This window comes from Panthera onca, chromosome C1 (genome assembly GCF_046562875.1).
Source record: "Panthera onca isolate mPanOnc1 chromosome C1, mPanOnc1 haplotype 2, whole genome shotgun sequence".
NCBI classification, from domain to species: Eukaryota; Metazoa; Chordata; class Mammalia; order Carnivora; family Felidae; genus Panthera; species Panthera onca.
In genome coordinates this window covers 209,433,544-209,447,491 of record NC_138346.1, presented here as the reverse complement: position 1 = coordinate 209,447,491, position 13,948 = coordinate 209,433,544, and the positions used below count along the sequence as shown (strand labels likewise).

General features: G+C 53.9%; 1 protein-coding gene across 3 annotated transcripts in view; it reads left to right on the top strand.

Moving 5' to 3' along the window:
* The window catches only part of CROCC (ciliary rootlet coiled-coil, rootletin), a 46,245-nt gene that overhangs the window by 23,684 nt on the left and 8,613 nt on the right, over positions 1-13,948 (top strand). For all 3 annotated transcript variants that reach the window (XM_078452327.2, XM_078452326.2, XM_078452325.2), the window contains 8 exons: positions 709-878; positions 2,693-2,872; positions 3,624-3,758; positions 4,078-4,221; positions 4,642-4,880; positions 5,573-5,732; positions 7,237-7,404; positions 9,070-9,442. In XM_078452327.2, the coding sequence (XP_078308453.2) occupies positions 709-878; positions 2,693-2,872; positions 3,624-3,758; positions 4,078-4,221; positions 4,642-4,880; positions 5,573-5,732; positions 7,237-7,404; positions 9,070-9,442 (1,569 nt within the window). The remainder of the gene's footprint in view (positions 1-708; positions 879-2,692; positions 2,873-3,623; positions 3,759-4,077; positions 4,222-4,641; positions 4,881-5,572; positions 5,733-7,236; positions 7,405-9,069; positions 9,443-13,948) is intronic.

Below are 13,948 nucleotides of genomic sequence, written 5' to 3'. Positions count from 1 at the left end.
TTACCAGGCATCTACTTGGGCCGTAAAAATTAATTTTGCTGTCCACATCTACCTGAGCCAGACAGAACCAGGAAGGGGCATGCTGACAGAGTCTCTGGTGGGCTTCCAACCCAGGAGATGGTTTTTAGATTGTTCCCAGTGGGGTATGACTTCCCCATGGTCACCTCCATTAGTGCTGACAGCCCAGCAAGTATGTTTATCGCAATCAGTCATTAAAGGAGACGCCTTATGGAAAGCCGTGCAGCTTTGGAAAATTACCTGACTTCCCTGAGCCTCCATTTCCTCATCTGTAGATTGGGCATGAGACAAGCCACGTAGGTGTGTTACGAAGGTGTGGTGAGAATATATCTCTCATGTGCTCAGCCAGGAGTTTGACCCCTTGTAAGCATTCAGTCAATAATTCAGTCAACCCCATTATTGCTAACCCCATTTTGCTAACCTCCCCATTTGGGGGAGGGAGGTCTTCCTCATGTCGTTTCATTTCTTTGATGCCATTCGCAGTCGACAGGGAGGGAGACAGGGCCAATAGACTCATGTGGCAGATGGGGAAACTGAGGCCCAGAGAGAGCAGGGAGCTTCTCCAAGGGAACTCAGCCTAGATCCCAGGGGGACCCTCGATCATCTGGGAACTTGCCCACGTGGCTCATCAGGTTTGAGTCTGCTGGCCCATGGGGAGGTTCTGACCCAAGGCTGTCCCTTCCTGTGCAGGGGAGCTGGTGGGCCTACGGCAACAGATGACAACTACAGAGGAGAAGGTGGCTCTGGACAAGGAGCTGATGGCCCAGAAGCTGGTGCAGGCTGAGCGGGAAGCCCAGGCCTCTCTGCGGGAGCAGCGGGCCGCCCATGAGGAGGACTTGCAACGACTCCAGCGAGAGAAGGTTCGGGCAGCTGGTTGGGGGAGGCGGGGCTCTGAACCGGTGTCTCCTCCGTGACCTCAGACAACTCACCCTTCTCACTCTGCATCAGTCTCCAAATCTGTGAAACGGAACCTCATCCCTGTCCCAGGGGCCCTGAGGGCACCTGTGAGGATCCACTGGGGATGCCTTATCAAACATGCAGATTCCCAGGCCCCAAATCTGGTTCAGCCCTGGTGATCCTGATGCAGGGGGTCCACAGCCACATTTGGGAAACGCTGATCTAATGTATAGTAGGAAAGCACTTTTTTTTTTTTAAGTTTATTTATTTATTTTGAGAGAGAGAGTGAGAGCGCGTGTGCAAGTGGGGGAGGGGCAGAGAGAGAGAAGAGAGAAGATCTCAAGCAGGCTCTGCACCATCAGTGCAGAACCTGATGCGGAGCTCGAACTCACTCACAAACCAACCTTGAGATCATGACCTGAGCTGATGTCAGACGCTTAAAGCTTAGCTTAACAGACTGAGCCACCTAAGCACCCCTGGAAAACACTTTCATTTGCTAAGAAGTGCTGTTTGCATACGAAAGACCACTCTGGGACCTGAGCACTTAGGCAAAGAGCCAGGTCACCAGAAGACCAAACAGAGCTATCTAAGAGCACTGGTTCTAGAGTTTCTTTGCCTGGGTTTGGACCTGATCTTGGTCATATATTGGTTAGGTTGCCTACGGCCTCAGTGCCTGTAACGATGGGGATAATGATAGTATAGAGTATTGTGAAGGTGAGGTGAGATAATCCATAAAAAGGGTTTGGAATAATGACTGGCAGTTCATAAGTGCTCCATAAACGCTGATTGTTATTACCATGGCCTAAGATACTGTCCAGAGCCCCGTGTTGGACAGGGCTGTGTCTCTCAGCAGTTCAGGCTGTTGCTTTATGACTTCAGGGGCCACCCCATCACGCCTAGAGTCAGTCGTCTTAGATTTGGGTGGATAGTATTTCCCTTCTCCAGCAGGGGGCAGCAAAGATTTGAAGAAGGGGCACCTGGGCCTACTTCTCGCAAGGTTGCTAGGGCCTACTGCTGGGGCCAAGTACCCGCCTGGGACCACCAGGGGGCCGTTCTTTCTTTGCCTGCGGGTTCTACCTACTCACCCATCCACCCAGTCCCCAGGGCGCCAGACTCCTGTGTCCTCTCTGACTCCTCCTGTGCCTTCTGGCTTGGCCTCTTAACATCACCGCATCTGTTCTCTTCTGTCGGGCTGCTCTGCCATCCCCAGACCCCCTTTGCTCCCCATAGCCCACCCCGCCCCTCACTACCTCAGCCCCGATCCCCATCCCTCTTCCACAGCTTCCAAACCGCCCCTCGATCCAGCTCATCCCTGGCTTGCCCCGACTCTTCTCAGAATCAGCCCACCCCTCTCTACAGCCCACAGGGCCTGGTCTGGCCTGGCTGCTGCCCATGGCTCTGATGCATGTCCCCCTCGTAGTTCAAGCTCCGGTGACCTTAGATACAGTGTGTCGGGTTTTCTCTTTCCTCCGGGCCCAGGGCTGGACTCTGGGATTGGGGTTCTGTTTCTTTCTTGACCTGACGGGACTGCGGCTCATCTGTCCTTTGGGAAGTGTTCTCTGACCCCCGGGCCAGGTTCCTGCCGCTCCCTGGGGCGCACACAGCCCCGGCGCGACCCCGTCACAGCCCTTATCATTCACCCCACCTTGTAGTTGCCTGGTGGCCTGCCCTGCCGCTCAGGTTCTGGGCTACAAGTGGCTCTCGCTGGCCTGAGGTCGGTGAGGGGCCGCCTGAGTCCAGCCTTGCGGGTCACACGTGCCCGGGGCCTGGCCCGCAGGAGGCAGCGTGGCGGGAGCTGGAGGCCGAGCGGGCCCAGCTGCAGGGTCAGATGCACCGGGAGCGAGAGGAGCTGTTGGCACGGCTGGAGGCAGAGAAGGAAGAGCTGAGCGAGGAGATCGCCGCCCTGCAGCAGGAGCGTGACGAGGGCCTCCTCCTGGCCGAGAGCGAGAAGCAGCAGGTTCGTGAGCCCCGGGGTGGCCTCCGCTGCTGCCCCAGGGGCCCCTGTTCTCCCGGGGCTGGTCCCTGTTCAGCCGCTCAGCAGCTGGGAGCTAGGAGTCCCTCTCTGGGTCTCAGTTTCCTCACCTGCAGGATGGGGGGACTTCAGGGGTGTGTGTGAAACATTGCCGAGACCGCGTTCAGTGAGCCGTGCCTGGGAACTCCCGGAGCGGCTGTCACATTCGTGGCACTGTGAGCACTGGGTCCCAGAAAGCTGAGCCACAGTCTGCCCTCCCTTCTGCCACTCCAGGCTGGCCGTGGTGTCCCCGGGGCTGCCTTCTGAGCGGTCCCTGCGTTGCCCACGTGTAGCAGCTGAACCCTCCTCAAAAGCGCTAACTCCTGACTTTCCCATACCGTAAAGGAGACAGGCCTGTCCTTACTGGCTGTGTCACTCTGAGCAAGCCACTCTGCCTCTTTGAGTCCCTTTCCTCATCTGTAAAAGGGGAATAACGAAGGGCCAGGATTACCGTGGGAAGTTGGCAGGATTTCTAAGTTGTGTCCACGTCCAGACTTGCTGTTATGGCGGTCGTGCCCTTTTCGGGGGCTACGGAGGGGGTGAGTCCGCACCGCTGCCCCGGGTCCACCTGTGGTGACCCAGACAAGGCACCGAGCCCCCAGGGGGCACATTTCCCAGGGCAGGGTCGGGGAAGGGCCCAAGCGTGCCCCCATGACCAGCCGAGCCCCCAAGCCCTTTGCTCCCCGCCTCTGCCCAGGCCCTGTCCCTGAAGGAGTCCGAGAAGACGGCGTTGTCGGAGAAGCTGATGGGTACACAGCACAGCCTGGCCGCCGTCTCCCTGGATTTGGAGCGGCACAAGAGAGACGCCCAGAGCCGGCAGGAGCAGGACCGGGTAGGGCAGGCCAGGCAGGTGGGCCTCCATCCGAGCCAGGAGGCACGACCCTGCTTGGAGGGGCCCCCTCTCCCAGGCTGTGGGGGGAGCTTCAGCCCCTCCGTGGGGTCCCCCATGAGAGGGAGGTGGCACAACTCTGCCCGGTGAATCCTAGTCTGAGGGAGAGAGCGGCTGTGGGCACAGCACTCACTGGGCATCAAGGGATCAGCAGACGGTGTGGCAGGCCCGCGGGAAGGGCCGTGTTTGGAGCCGACCCTCCTGGAAACAGCCGGGGGAGGGGGACGGGAGCACCAAGTCTGAGGAGTCCTGTCTGTCCTAGAGCACTGTGAACGCGCTGACATCCGAGCTGCGGGACCTACGGGCCCAGCTTGAGGAGGCTGCCGCAGCCCACGCCCAGGAGGCCAAGAGGCTACAAGAACAGGCCCGAAACCTGGACAGGCAGCGGGAGTCCTCCATGCGCGAGGTGAGCCGTTCCGGGCAGCACACCCTAAATGCCGCGGGGGGCCTGGCCCCCTAGGGGCCCAGAAGAGTGTGTAAGGTTTGTCCCTGCATTTGAGAACGAGCGAACAGCCAATGTAGAAAGGAGGCGGTAAGCCTTTATTAAGCACTCGTTGTATCTGTCTGGGACTCGGCACTGGTGGGGTCCCTGCCCTCTTGGTGTCCCTCCATAGAAAGATCCTGGTGGATGATTATTTCAGGCCCAGACACCACTAACTCCAGCACGCTCTGCCCCCGAACCAGAACTCACACCTGTGGTCTGAGTCGCTGCAGAGCCGTGGGGCAGGTGCCTGTGGCCGGGGATACAGGTGCAGGCTGGCTTCTGCCAAGTGCCGGCTCCGGCAGGGCCCGTACCCTGTCCCGTGACAACCTGCCACCCTCGCAGGCAGAAGAGCTTCGGACGCAGCTGCGCCTGCTGGAGGACTCCCGTGACGGGTTGCGGCGGGAGCTGCTCGAGGCCCAGCGCAAGGTGCGCGACAGTCAGGATGGCCGTGAGGCCCAGCGCCAGGAGGCCAGCGAGCTGCGGCGCAGCCTGGGTGAGGGCGTCAAGGAGCGCGAGGCCCTGCGGCGTTCCAACGAGGAGCTGCGGGCGGCCGTGAAGAAGGCTGAGAGCGAACGGATCAGGTGGGGCAACGTGGGGGCAGGGGCCAGCTCGGTCCTTCACCGGGCCCATCCTTCACCCTGGATCACGTCCCTGGAAGCTGACTTCACCCCCAGGGTTCTGGGGAAATCACACAGATGGGGAGTCTGTGCCCTTGAACCACAGCTGGCCACGTGGGTGGTTTTAGGCAATTTTCCCATCTGAAAGAAGGGGAAAGGTAGCGGCTGACCCCACCTGCTGGTGTCACCCTGGAGACTAGCCCCAACCCTGGAGTCACCTGTTGGCCTCTGGCAGCCTCAGGCCTGGCCCCCGGCCCTACAGGGCTTAGCTCAGGAGGGGCAAGTAACACTTGGGGCACCTCTAGGCCAAGAGCCAGTCCGACCAACTCCAGGGATTAGGGAAACAGACTTTTTTTTTTTTTTTTAAGTTTATTTATTTATTTTGAGAGACAGAGCAAGCAGAGGAGGGGCAGAGAGAGGGGGGGAGAGAGAATCCAAGCAGGCGCCTCACGGTCAGCGCAGAGCCTGACGCGGGGCTTGAACTCGCGAAGCATGAGATCGTGACCTAAGCCGAAACGGGAGTCAGACACTTCACCCACTGAGCCACCCAGGCCCCGGAGGAGAACAGGCTTCTGTGTAGATCCCCACCCTGCACTCTTCCCGGGACCCGTGGCTGCTGCTGACCTCTGCCCTCTGCCTCCTCCCCCCCACTCCAGCTTGAAGCTTGCCAACGAGGACAGGGAGCAGAAGCTGGTGCTCCTCGCGGAGGCCCGGGTGGCCGCGGGCAGGGAGGCCGAGGAGCTGCGGGCCGGACTGCAGGAGGTGGAGCGCTCGCGGCTGGAAGCCCGCCGGGAGCTGCAGGAGCTCCGGCGGCAGGTACCCGCCCCGGGCCCTTGCCGCGTGCTGCCCCTTGTGCAAATCTCAGAGGAATCCACGAACAACAGAAGGTGTAGACCCTGTGAGAGGGATGGGGAGCTGGCGAACACTTGTAAAGAGCCCGCAGTAACTATTTCCAGCTCTACGGGCCATACGGTCTCTGTCGCGATTACTCAGCTCTGCCAGCAGAGCGAGAAAGCAGCCCGACACAGTACGTACGCGTGTGGGCGCGTGTTCCATGAACACTTTGTTGATGGGCACCGAAATTCGATTTTATATCATTCTTCACGTGTAAGACATAATATTCCTGGATTTTTAAAAAAAAATTTTTTTTTAATGTTTATTTTTGAGACGACGCGAGAGACAGAGTGCAAACAGCGGAGGGGCAGACAGAGGGAGACACAGAACCCGAGGGGGGCTCCAGGCCCTGAGCTGTCAGCCCAGAGCCTGACGCGGGGCTCGAACTCACGAACCGTGAGATCATGACCTGAGCCAAAGTCGGACGCTTAACCGACTGAGCCACTCAGGCGCCCCTGTTCTTGGATTTTCTTTCCACCATTTCAAAATGAACCATGTCCAACTGTTTACAAACATGTAAAAACCGTCCTTGGCTCAGGCTTTCCCAGAAGACTTACAGAACAGGCAAGAGCCCCATTTGGCTCCTAGGCTCTACCTCGTCCAGAGATATCACAGCGTGACTACCAAACTCTCTTCATCTCCCACCAGGGCCCCCGCTTTACCTCTTCGGGCGCCTTCCTGTTGGGTTGAAGTCCTGGGAAGCCACAGGAGTGTCTGAAAGGAAGTCACATTTATGTGCCAGGCTCTTGCTGGGTGTTGTGCATGCAGCCCCCTCACTCTAGCGGCATGGGGTAGATGGGCCTTACCCCCCACCTGCTCCTGTGGGGAAATGGGGGCTTAGAACATACCTTTGTATTCCGCTCATCTGAGATTAAATCCTGGTCTGCTGCTTGTGGGCTGTGTGCCTTTGAGCAAGTCACTTCTCCTCTCTAGGCTCCATTATCTATTGAATAAGGATAATGTCAGTACCTGCCCTATAGACAGTTATGTGAGACTAAATGAGTTCGTACAATCGAAACGCTGAGAACAGATGTGGACACATGGTAAGCACTCCGTAGGTCAGGCATCACTGTAGAGGAAGGTGACCAGGAGGCCTGTGCTTCCTGCCCTGCAGAATTCCTTTTCTGATGTGGGTCCAGCACGCCCCATGATAAGTAGTTGCAGTGAGGCAATAAATGGAGGTGATTGGTGTCCAGGTGCCTGGCATGGCTGGAGCTCGGTGAAGTTATCTGAAGCAGGTCCCCAGTGGATTCGAGGTGGTGTTCAATGTCTGTGTCCCTGGAGCGCTGGGTCCTGAGTGCTCCCTGTGCCTGGACAGGACAAGGTATAGGGGCAGAGTTGAACGGGCCCTCGCCACCCTGGGCTAGAAGGGGCTGTGGATGCCGAGAATGGATGCTGGGTCCTACCTGTCTGCTCTCTCTCACAGATGAAGGTGCTGGACGGTGAGAACACCAGGCTGGGCCGGGAGCTGGTGGAGCTGCAGGGCCGCCTGGCCCTGGGCGAGCGGGCAGAAAAGGAGGGCCGGCGGGAGGCCCTGGGCCTCCGACAGAAGCTGCTGAAGGGCGAGGCCAGCCTGGAGGCCGTTCGGCAGGAGGTAACTCGGGTGTGGATGGGGAGGGTCTTAGGAGGCAGTTGGGGGGGTGCCCTGGGTTTCCTCCCCCCGTCAAGAAGCGGGTGGGGACTCCAATGCTGGAGTCATTCTGAGACATCACTTCCGAGGACTCGTTCCTGTCCTCCACTCCTTGAGATTCTTCTCCAGGTATAATAGTAATAATAGCTGCGGGAACTGTGTAGCAGGGGTGAGGGGGGTAGGGGGAGCTCTGTAGACATAAGCTTGTTTGATTCTCTCAGCAGCCTAATGAGGCAGGCTCTCTTACCCCATTTTTCACAGAGAACCAGACACTTAGGCTCAGAGAGGTCAAGGGGTCTACTCAAGATCACACAGCCACCCAGGTCTGTCTGACTCCCAAGCCTATACTCTTCCCATTCTGCTTTTCTGGCTGTTTTCACCTTAGTGCATCTACTGTGTGACCTTGACTAAATCACTTAACCTCTCTGTGGTTCAGAGCACTGATGGGCTGGGGGCCCTAGCATAAGTCCTGGCATCCAGGGGCTCTGTGAATGGTGGTTTCTAGTGAAACTGATGGCTGTGAGCGGTTGATTTATCCTCTAAACCAGAGGGGGGTGTGTGGGATCATGCACTCCATCAGAAAATAATTTTTTAGTACATGCCTCATTGTGTGGTTTATTGATAAGTTATGTGCACTGACAGTACAGCCTAATGGTTGAAAGAACAGCCACTGGAGGGGCGCCTGGGTGGCCCAGTTGGTTGAGCGTCCGACTTCAGCTCAGGTCATGATCTCATGGTTTGTGGGTTCAAGCCCCGTGTCAGGCTCTGTGCTGACAGCTCAGGGCCTGGAGCCTGCTTCGGATTCTGTGTCTCCCTCTCTCTCTGCCCCTCCCCTGCTCACACTCGCTCACACTCTGTCAATCTCTCTCTCAAAAAATAAATAAACATTAGGGGCGCCTGGGTGGCTCAGTCGGTTGGGCGGCCGACTTCGGCTCAGGTCATGATCTCGCTGTCTGTGGGTTCAAGCCCCGCGTCGGGCTCTGTGCTGACCGTGCAGAGCCTGGAGCCTGTTTCAGATTCTGTGTCTCCCTCTCTCTCTGACCCTCCCCCGTTCATGCTCTGTCTCTCTCTCTCTCTCAAAAATAAATAAACGTTTAAAAAAAAATTAAAAAAAAATAGATAAATAAACATTAAAAACATAAGAAAGAAGGAAGGAAGGAAGAAAAAGAAGGAAAAAGAAAGAAAACAGCCACTGGAGCTACTGTGCTTGGCTTTGAATCCTGGCTCCGAGCTTACTAGCAGTTTGGCCTTGGCACAGCTGCTCTGTGCCTCAGTTTCCTCCCTTGTAAAATGGAGATGATTCATGGTGGTAAAGTTTTTTGGGGAAAGTACTTAGTCCCTGGCACTGATAAGTCCTGTCCAGGGAAGTGTGGGCTGTTAGTTTATTACTAATAAATTGTATATACTACAAGGCATGTACACAGAAAGAAGAGAAAAAAAGATTCTAGTAGTTCATTCCCACTTTCCCATGGATATTCCCGCACAAACTGCCTGGGTGGAGGCCACTAAAGAAGCAGATGGTGTGCCAGCCACTTTTGGGTGGGTGGGCTCCAGGCTGGGCCTGGGAGGCGGGGCGTCGGGTTGGGGGTGGCCTTGCTGACCCCCACCTCCCGGCATTGCCCGACCCAGTTCCAGGGAGCCCAGAGGAAGCTGCAGGAACAGGAGGGCGAGTTCAGGGCCCGCGAGCGAGGCCTGCTGGCCTCCCTGGAGGAGGCACGCGGCGCCGAGAAGCTGCAGCTGGACCACGCCCGCAGCTTGGAGCTGAAGCTGGAGGCGGTGCGGGCCGAAGCCGCGGAGCTGGGGCTGCGGCTGAGCGCGGCCGAGGGCCGGGCGCAAGGCCTGGAGGCCGAGCTGGCCCGCGTGGAGGCGCAGCGGCGCGCAGCCGAGACCCAGCTGGGCGGCCTGCGCTCAGCTCTGCGTCGGGGCCTGGGCCTCGGGCGCACTCCCAGCCCGGCCCCGCTGCCCTCGCCGGGCTCGCCGGCCCGGGGCGCGCCCGCTGGAGGTGAGTGGAGCCACGAGGGAAAGGGCGGGGCGGTGGGCGGGCTTCACTCTGGCCACGCCCCCGGTTAGGTCGGCTCCGCCTGAGAGCGGGCTGCTGTCTGGGCCATGCCTCTCCTTTAACGGACCAGTCTCAATCCCGCCCCATATCACTTTCCTTCCCTCTGGGGACTCTGCCCAGGCTCTTCCCCTTCGCTGATTTGTGTTCCTCTGGTTGCTTCATTTTTAAAGGAGGTGCTGGTGCTTTTTTTTTTTTTTTAACGTTTATTTATTTTTGAGACAGAGAGAGACAGAGCATGAATGGGGAAGGGTCAGAGAGAGGGAGACACAGAATCTGAAACAGGCTCCAGGCTCTGAGCTGTCAGCACAGAGCCCGACGCGGGGCTCGAACTCCTGGACCGCGAGATGGTGACCTGAGCCGAAGTCGGCCGCTTAACTGACTGAGCCACCCAGGCGCCCCTTTTTTTTTTTTATTTTTTAAAGTGTTTGTTTTTCAGAGAGAGAGTGGGGAAGGGGTCAGAGAGAGAGGGAGACAGAATCCGAAGCAGGCTCCAGGCTTTGAGCTGTCAGCACAGAGCTGGACGTGGGGCTTGAACCCAGGAACCGTGAGATCATGACCTGAGCTGAAGTCCAACGCTCAACCGACTGAGCCATCCAGGCGCACCTGATGGTGCTTGTTCTTAATGCCCCTGACTCCTCTGAGACTTTGAGGCTGCGTCCTCTATAATTGATCCTCACTCCCTCTCTCCATCAGTCTCCCACCCCTAGCTTGATACCCCTCCACACTAGACTTGTGACCCCAGCATCACAGCCAGACAGTTACCTACCCGGCCAAAAACCTCTTCCAGCAACTCCTTCAGAAATCGTTCCAGTCCCATTTGTTCCCAGGGCCCCGTGGATGACTCTGGGAAAGTCAGCGCTGTGCTATGGCAGGTGTGAGCACACCTTTGGAGAGCATCCTTGTCTCAGCCTGACATAATTCTATCTTGACTCTTAGGGCCTAGAATAGAACCTCTGGAATCTTAGCACTGTGGGCAATTCATTATGGGATACTGAGTTGTTGCCTCTTCAAATCCAGATTTAACCCCTGGATCACATTCGATCAGTTATGGAATACTTATTAAGCGCTGGCTGGGTGCTAAAGACAGCTTCACTATGGGATGGAGCAGTAAACAAACTGACTCGCGTTTCTGCGCTTAGGGAGTTTCTAGTCTAGGGAGAGGAGCAGACAATAAATGTGATATAGAGATGAAATAGAGAATGTTCTGGGTGGTAGTAAGGGCTGGAGAATAGGCAAGGACAAATGCATTCAAGGACATTGCTGGTGAGAATGTAAAACAGCACAGCTGCTGTGGAAAACAGTTTGGCAGTTCGTCAAAACACTTAGATTCACTGGCTGCCTGAGTGGCTCAGTTGGTTAAGCATCCAACTTCCGCTCAGGTCACGATCTCGTGGTTCATGAGTTCAAGCCCCACGTCGGGCTCTGTGCTGATGGCTCAGAGTCTGGAGCCTGCTGCGGATTTCGTGTCTCCCTCTCTCTCTGCCCCTCCCCTGCTCGTGCTCGGTCTCTCTCTGAAAAATAAACGGTTAAAAAAAAAAAAAAAAACCTTAGAATTACCATGTGCCCCAACAATTCTACCCCTAGATATATAACCAAAAGAACTGAAAAAGGGGCCTTGAACAGATATGCGTACACCAACCATTCAGAGCATCATAAAAGGTGGAATCAACCCGTGTCCATCGACAGATGAGTAGATAAGCAAAATGTGTCGTGGCCACACAAAGGAATATTATTCAGCCTTACAAAGCAATGCTATTCTGATCTGTGTTACAACAGGGATGAGCCTCGACAATATTATGCTAAGTGAAAAGGCAGTCCCAAAGGGACGCTTGCGGGAAATACCTAGAAGAGACACATGTATAGAGGTAGGAAGTAGATTAGAGGTCACTAGGGACTGGGGGCAGGGGACACTTGGGAGTTACTGCTTAGTGGGCACAGAGTTTCTGTTTGAGGCCGTACCTGTCAGTTTGCTGGGGCTGCAAAACAGAGTACCTTAAACTTCAGTCTGTGTCTCCCTGTTCTGAAGGCCAGAGTCCCAGATTAAGGTGTCAGCGGGACCATGCTCCTTCTGAAGTCTCTAGGGAAGGATCTGTTCCAGGCCTCTCTCCTGGCTGCCTATAGTTCCTAGGCTTGTGGCAGCAGGACCCAAGCTTCACTTGGCCTTCTTGTGTGTGTATCCAAATTCCCCCTTTGTGTTAGGATACCAATAATACTGGATTAGGGGCTCACCATACTCAACTATGACCTTGTCTTTTTTTTTTTTTTTTTGCGAGAGAGAGAGAGCAGGGGAGGGGTAGAGAGAGAGGGAAAGAGAGAATTCCAGGCAGGCTCCACACTGTCAGTGCAAAGCCCAATACGGGGCTAGAAGCCACAAACTGAGATCATGACCTGAGCTGAAACCAAGTGCTTAACTGACTGAGCCACCCAGGCATCCCCACTATGACCTCCTCTTAACTAATTACGTCTCCAAAAAGGTTACTCCCAAATAAATTCACATTCTGACGTGCCAGGGGTTGGAGCTTCAACTAATGAATTTTGGGGGGACATAGTTCAACCCAAAATAGGTATGATGGAAGATTTGGGAACAGATAGTGGTGATGGTCACATAACAATGTGAATATAATTGGTTAAAAAGGCCACATTGGGGCGCCTGGGTGGCTCAGTCGGTTAAGTGTCTGACTTCTGCTCAGGTCATGATCTTGTGGTTTGTGCGTTCGAGCCCCGCATCGGGCTCTGTGCTGACAGCTCGGAGCCTGGAGCCTGCTTCCGATTCTGTGTCTCCCTCTCTCTCTGCCCCTCCCCTGCTCACGCTCTGTCTCTCAATAATAAATAAACGTTAAAAATTAAAAAAAAAAAAAAAAGGCCACCAAAATGGATGTAGAAAAAGCATTTGATAAAATTCAACATACAGTTATGATCCAAACTCTTGGAAAACTAGAAAAAGGTTTCCTTAGCTGATAAACTAGTTCTCCAAAACCCTACAGCAAATATTACATTTGACTCCTGTATTTAATATTGTACTGGAAGTCTCAAAGGTCCTAGCCAGTACACTATGGTAAGAAACATAGAATTAATGTTTTAAGGTTCCGGAAGGGAGAAACAAAACTGCCACTATTTACAGATCACGTGATTTTTCTATGTAGAAAATACAGGAGGGGGCACCTGGGTGGCTCAGGCAGGTAAGCATCTGACTTTGGCTCCGGTTATGACCTCATGGTTTGTGAGTTCGAGCCCCGTGTCGGGCTCTGTGCTGACAGCTCAGAGCCTGGAGCCTCCTTTGGATTCTGTGTCACCCTCTCTCTCTGCCCCTCCCCTGCTCATGCTCTATCTCTCTCTCTCAAAAATAAATAAACGTTAAAAAATTTGTAAAAAAATACAGGAGAAGCTACAACAAATTGTTAGAACAAGTAAGAAGCTTTAGTAAGGTTGCTGGAAACAAGATCAACATACAAAAGTTAATTATATTTTATTATATCAACAGAAGCAGAACACGTTTGTTGTTTACTGCCAACAGCAGAATTGATAAAATATCATTTATACTGGCACTAAGAAATCTCTCCCCCAAAGAAAACACCAGATCTAGATGACTTTACAGATAAGGTCTACTATCCAAGGAAAAAATAATTCTAATCTAATATGACTTTTATGGAGACAGCCATAAATGTTGTTGAGAGACGTTGAAAGAAACCTAAATAGGAGAAATGATTGTATGTATCAACAAATTCACTATTATAAAGATGTCAGTTCTTCCAGATTCATCTATAGATTGAATGGTATTTCGGCAAAATTCTTTCTGTGTGTGTGAAACTTGACAAGCCAATTCTAAAACATCTATGGAAAAACAAAGGCCAAGAAAGCCAACACACTCCTGAAGAAAAAGAACTAGATGGCTAGGAGTAGGGGCTTGCCTTGCCAAAGATAAAAGTTAATATAAAGTTTTAGTAATTCAGGTGCTGTGCCACTGAGACCAACACTGGCTGTGTGGTCAAGGACCAGACCTGCATGTCCAAAGAAACCTGATCTGTGTTGGAAGCTTGATCTGTGATGGACTTTCCCAAAAGTCCCAAAAGTATTTGGATAATTGAGAATCCATACAGAAAAATAAAAAAGAAAGAGACCCTTCCATCACCTTTTAGATAAACATCAATTTCAGTTAGATGCACTGCATTTTTTTTTAAGTTTTTTATTTATTTAGGTAATCTGTACACCCCTTGTGGGGCTTGAACTCACAACCCCAAGGTCAAGAGTCGCATGCTCTTCTGACTGAGCCAGCCAGGCACTCGTAAGTAGATTTGAAGATTAAATACAAAAGGCAAAACTGTAGCTTTTAAAAGACAACATAGGAAAATATCCTTACGGCTTTAGGACAGGAAAGGATTTCTTAAGACACACACACACACACACACACACACCCTGCTAACCATAATGTTACTAAATGTTATTTAATTA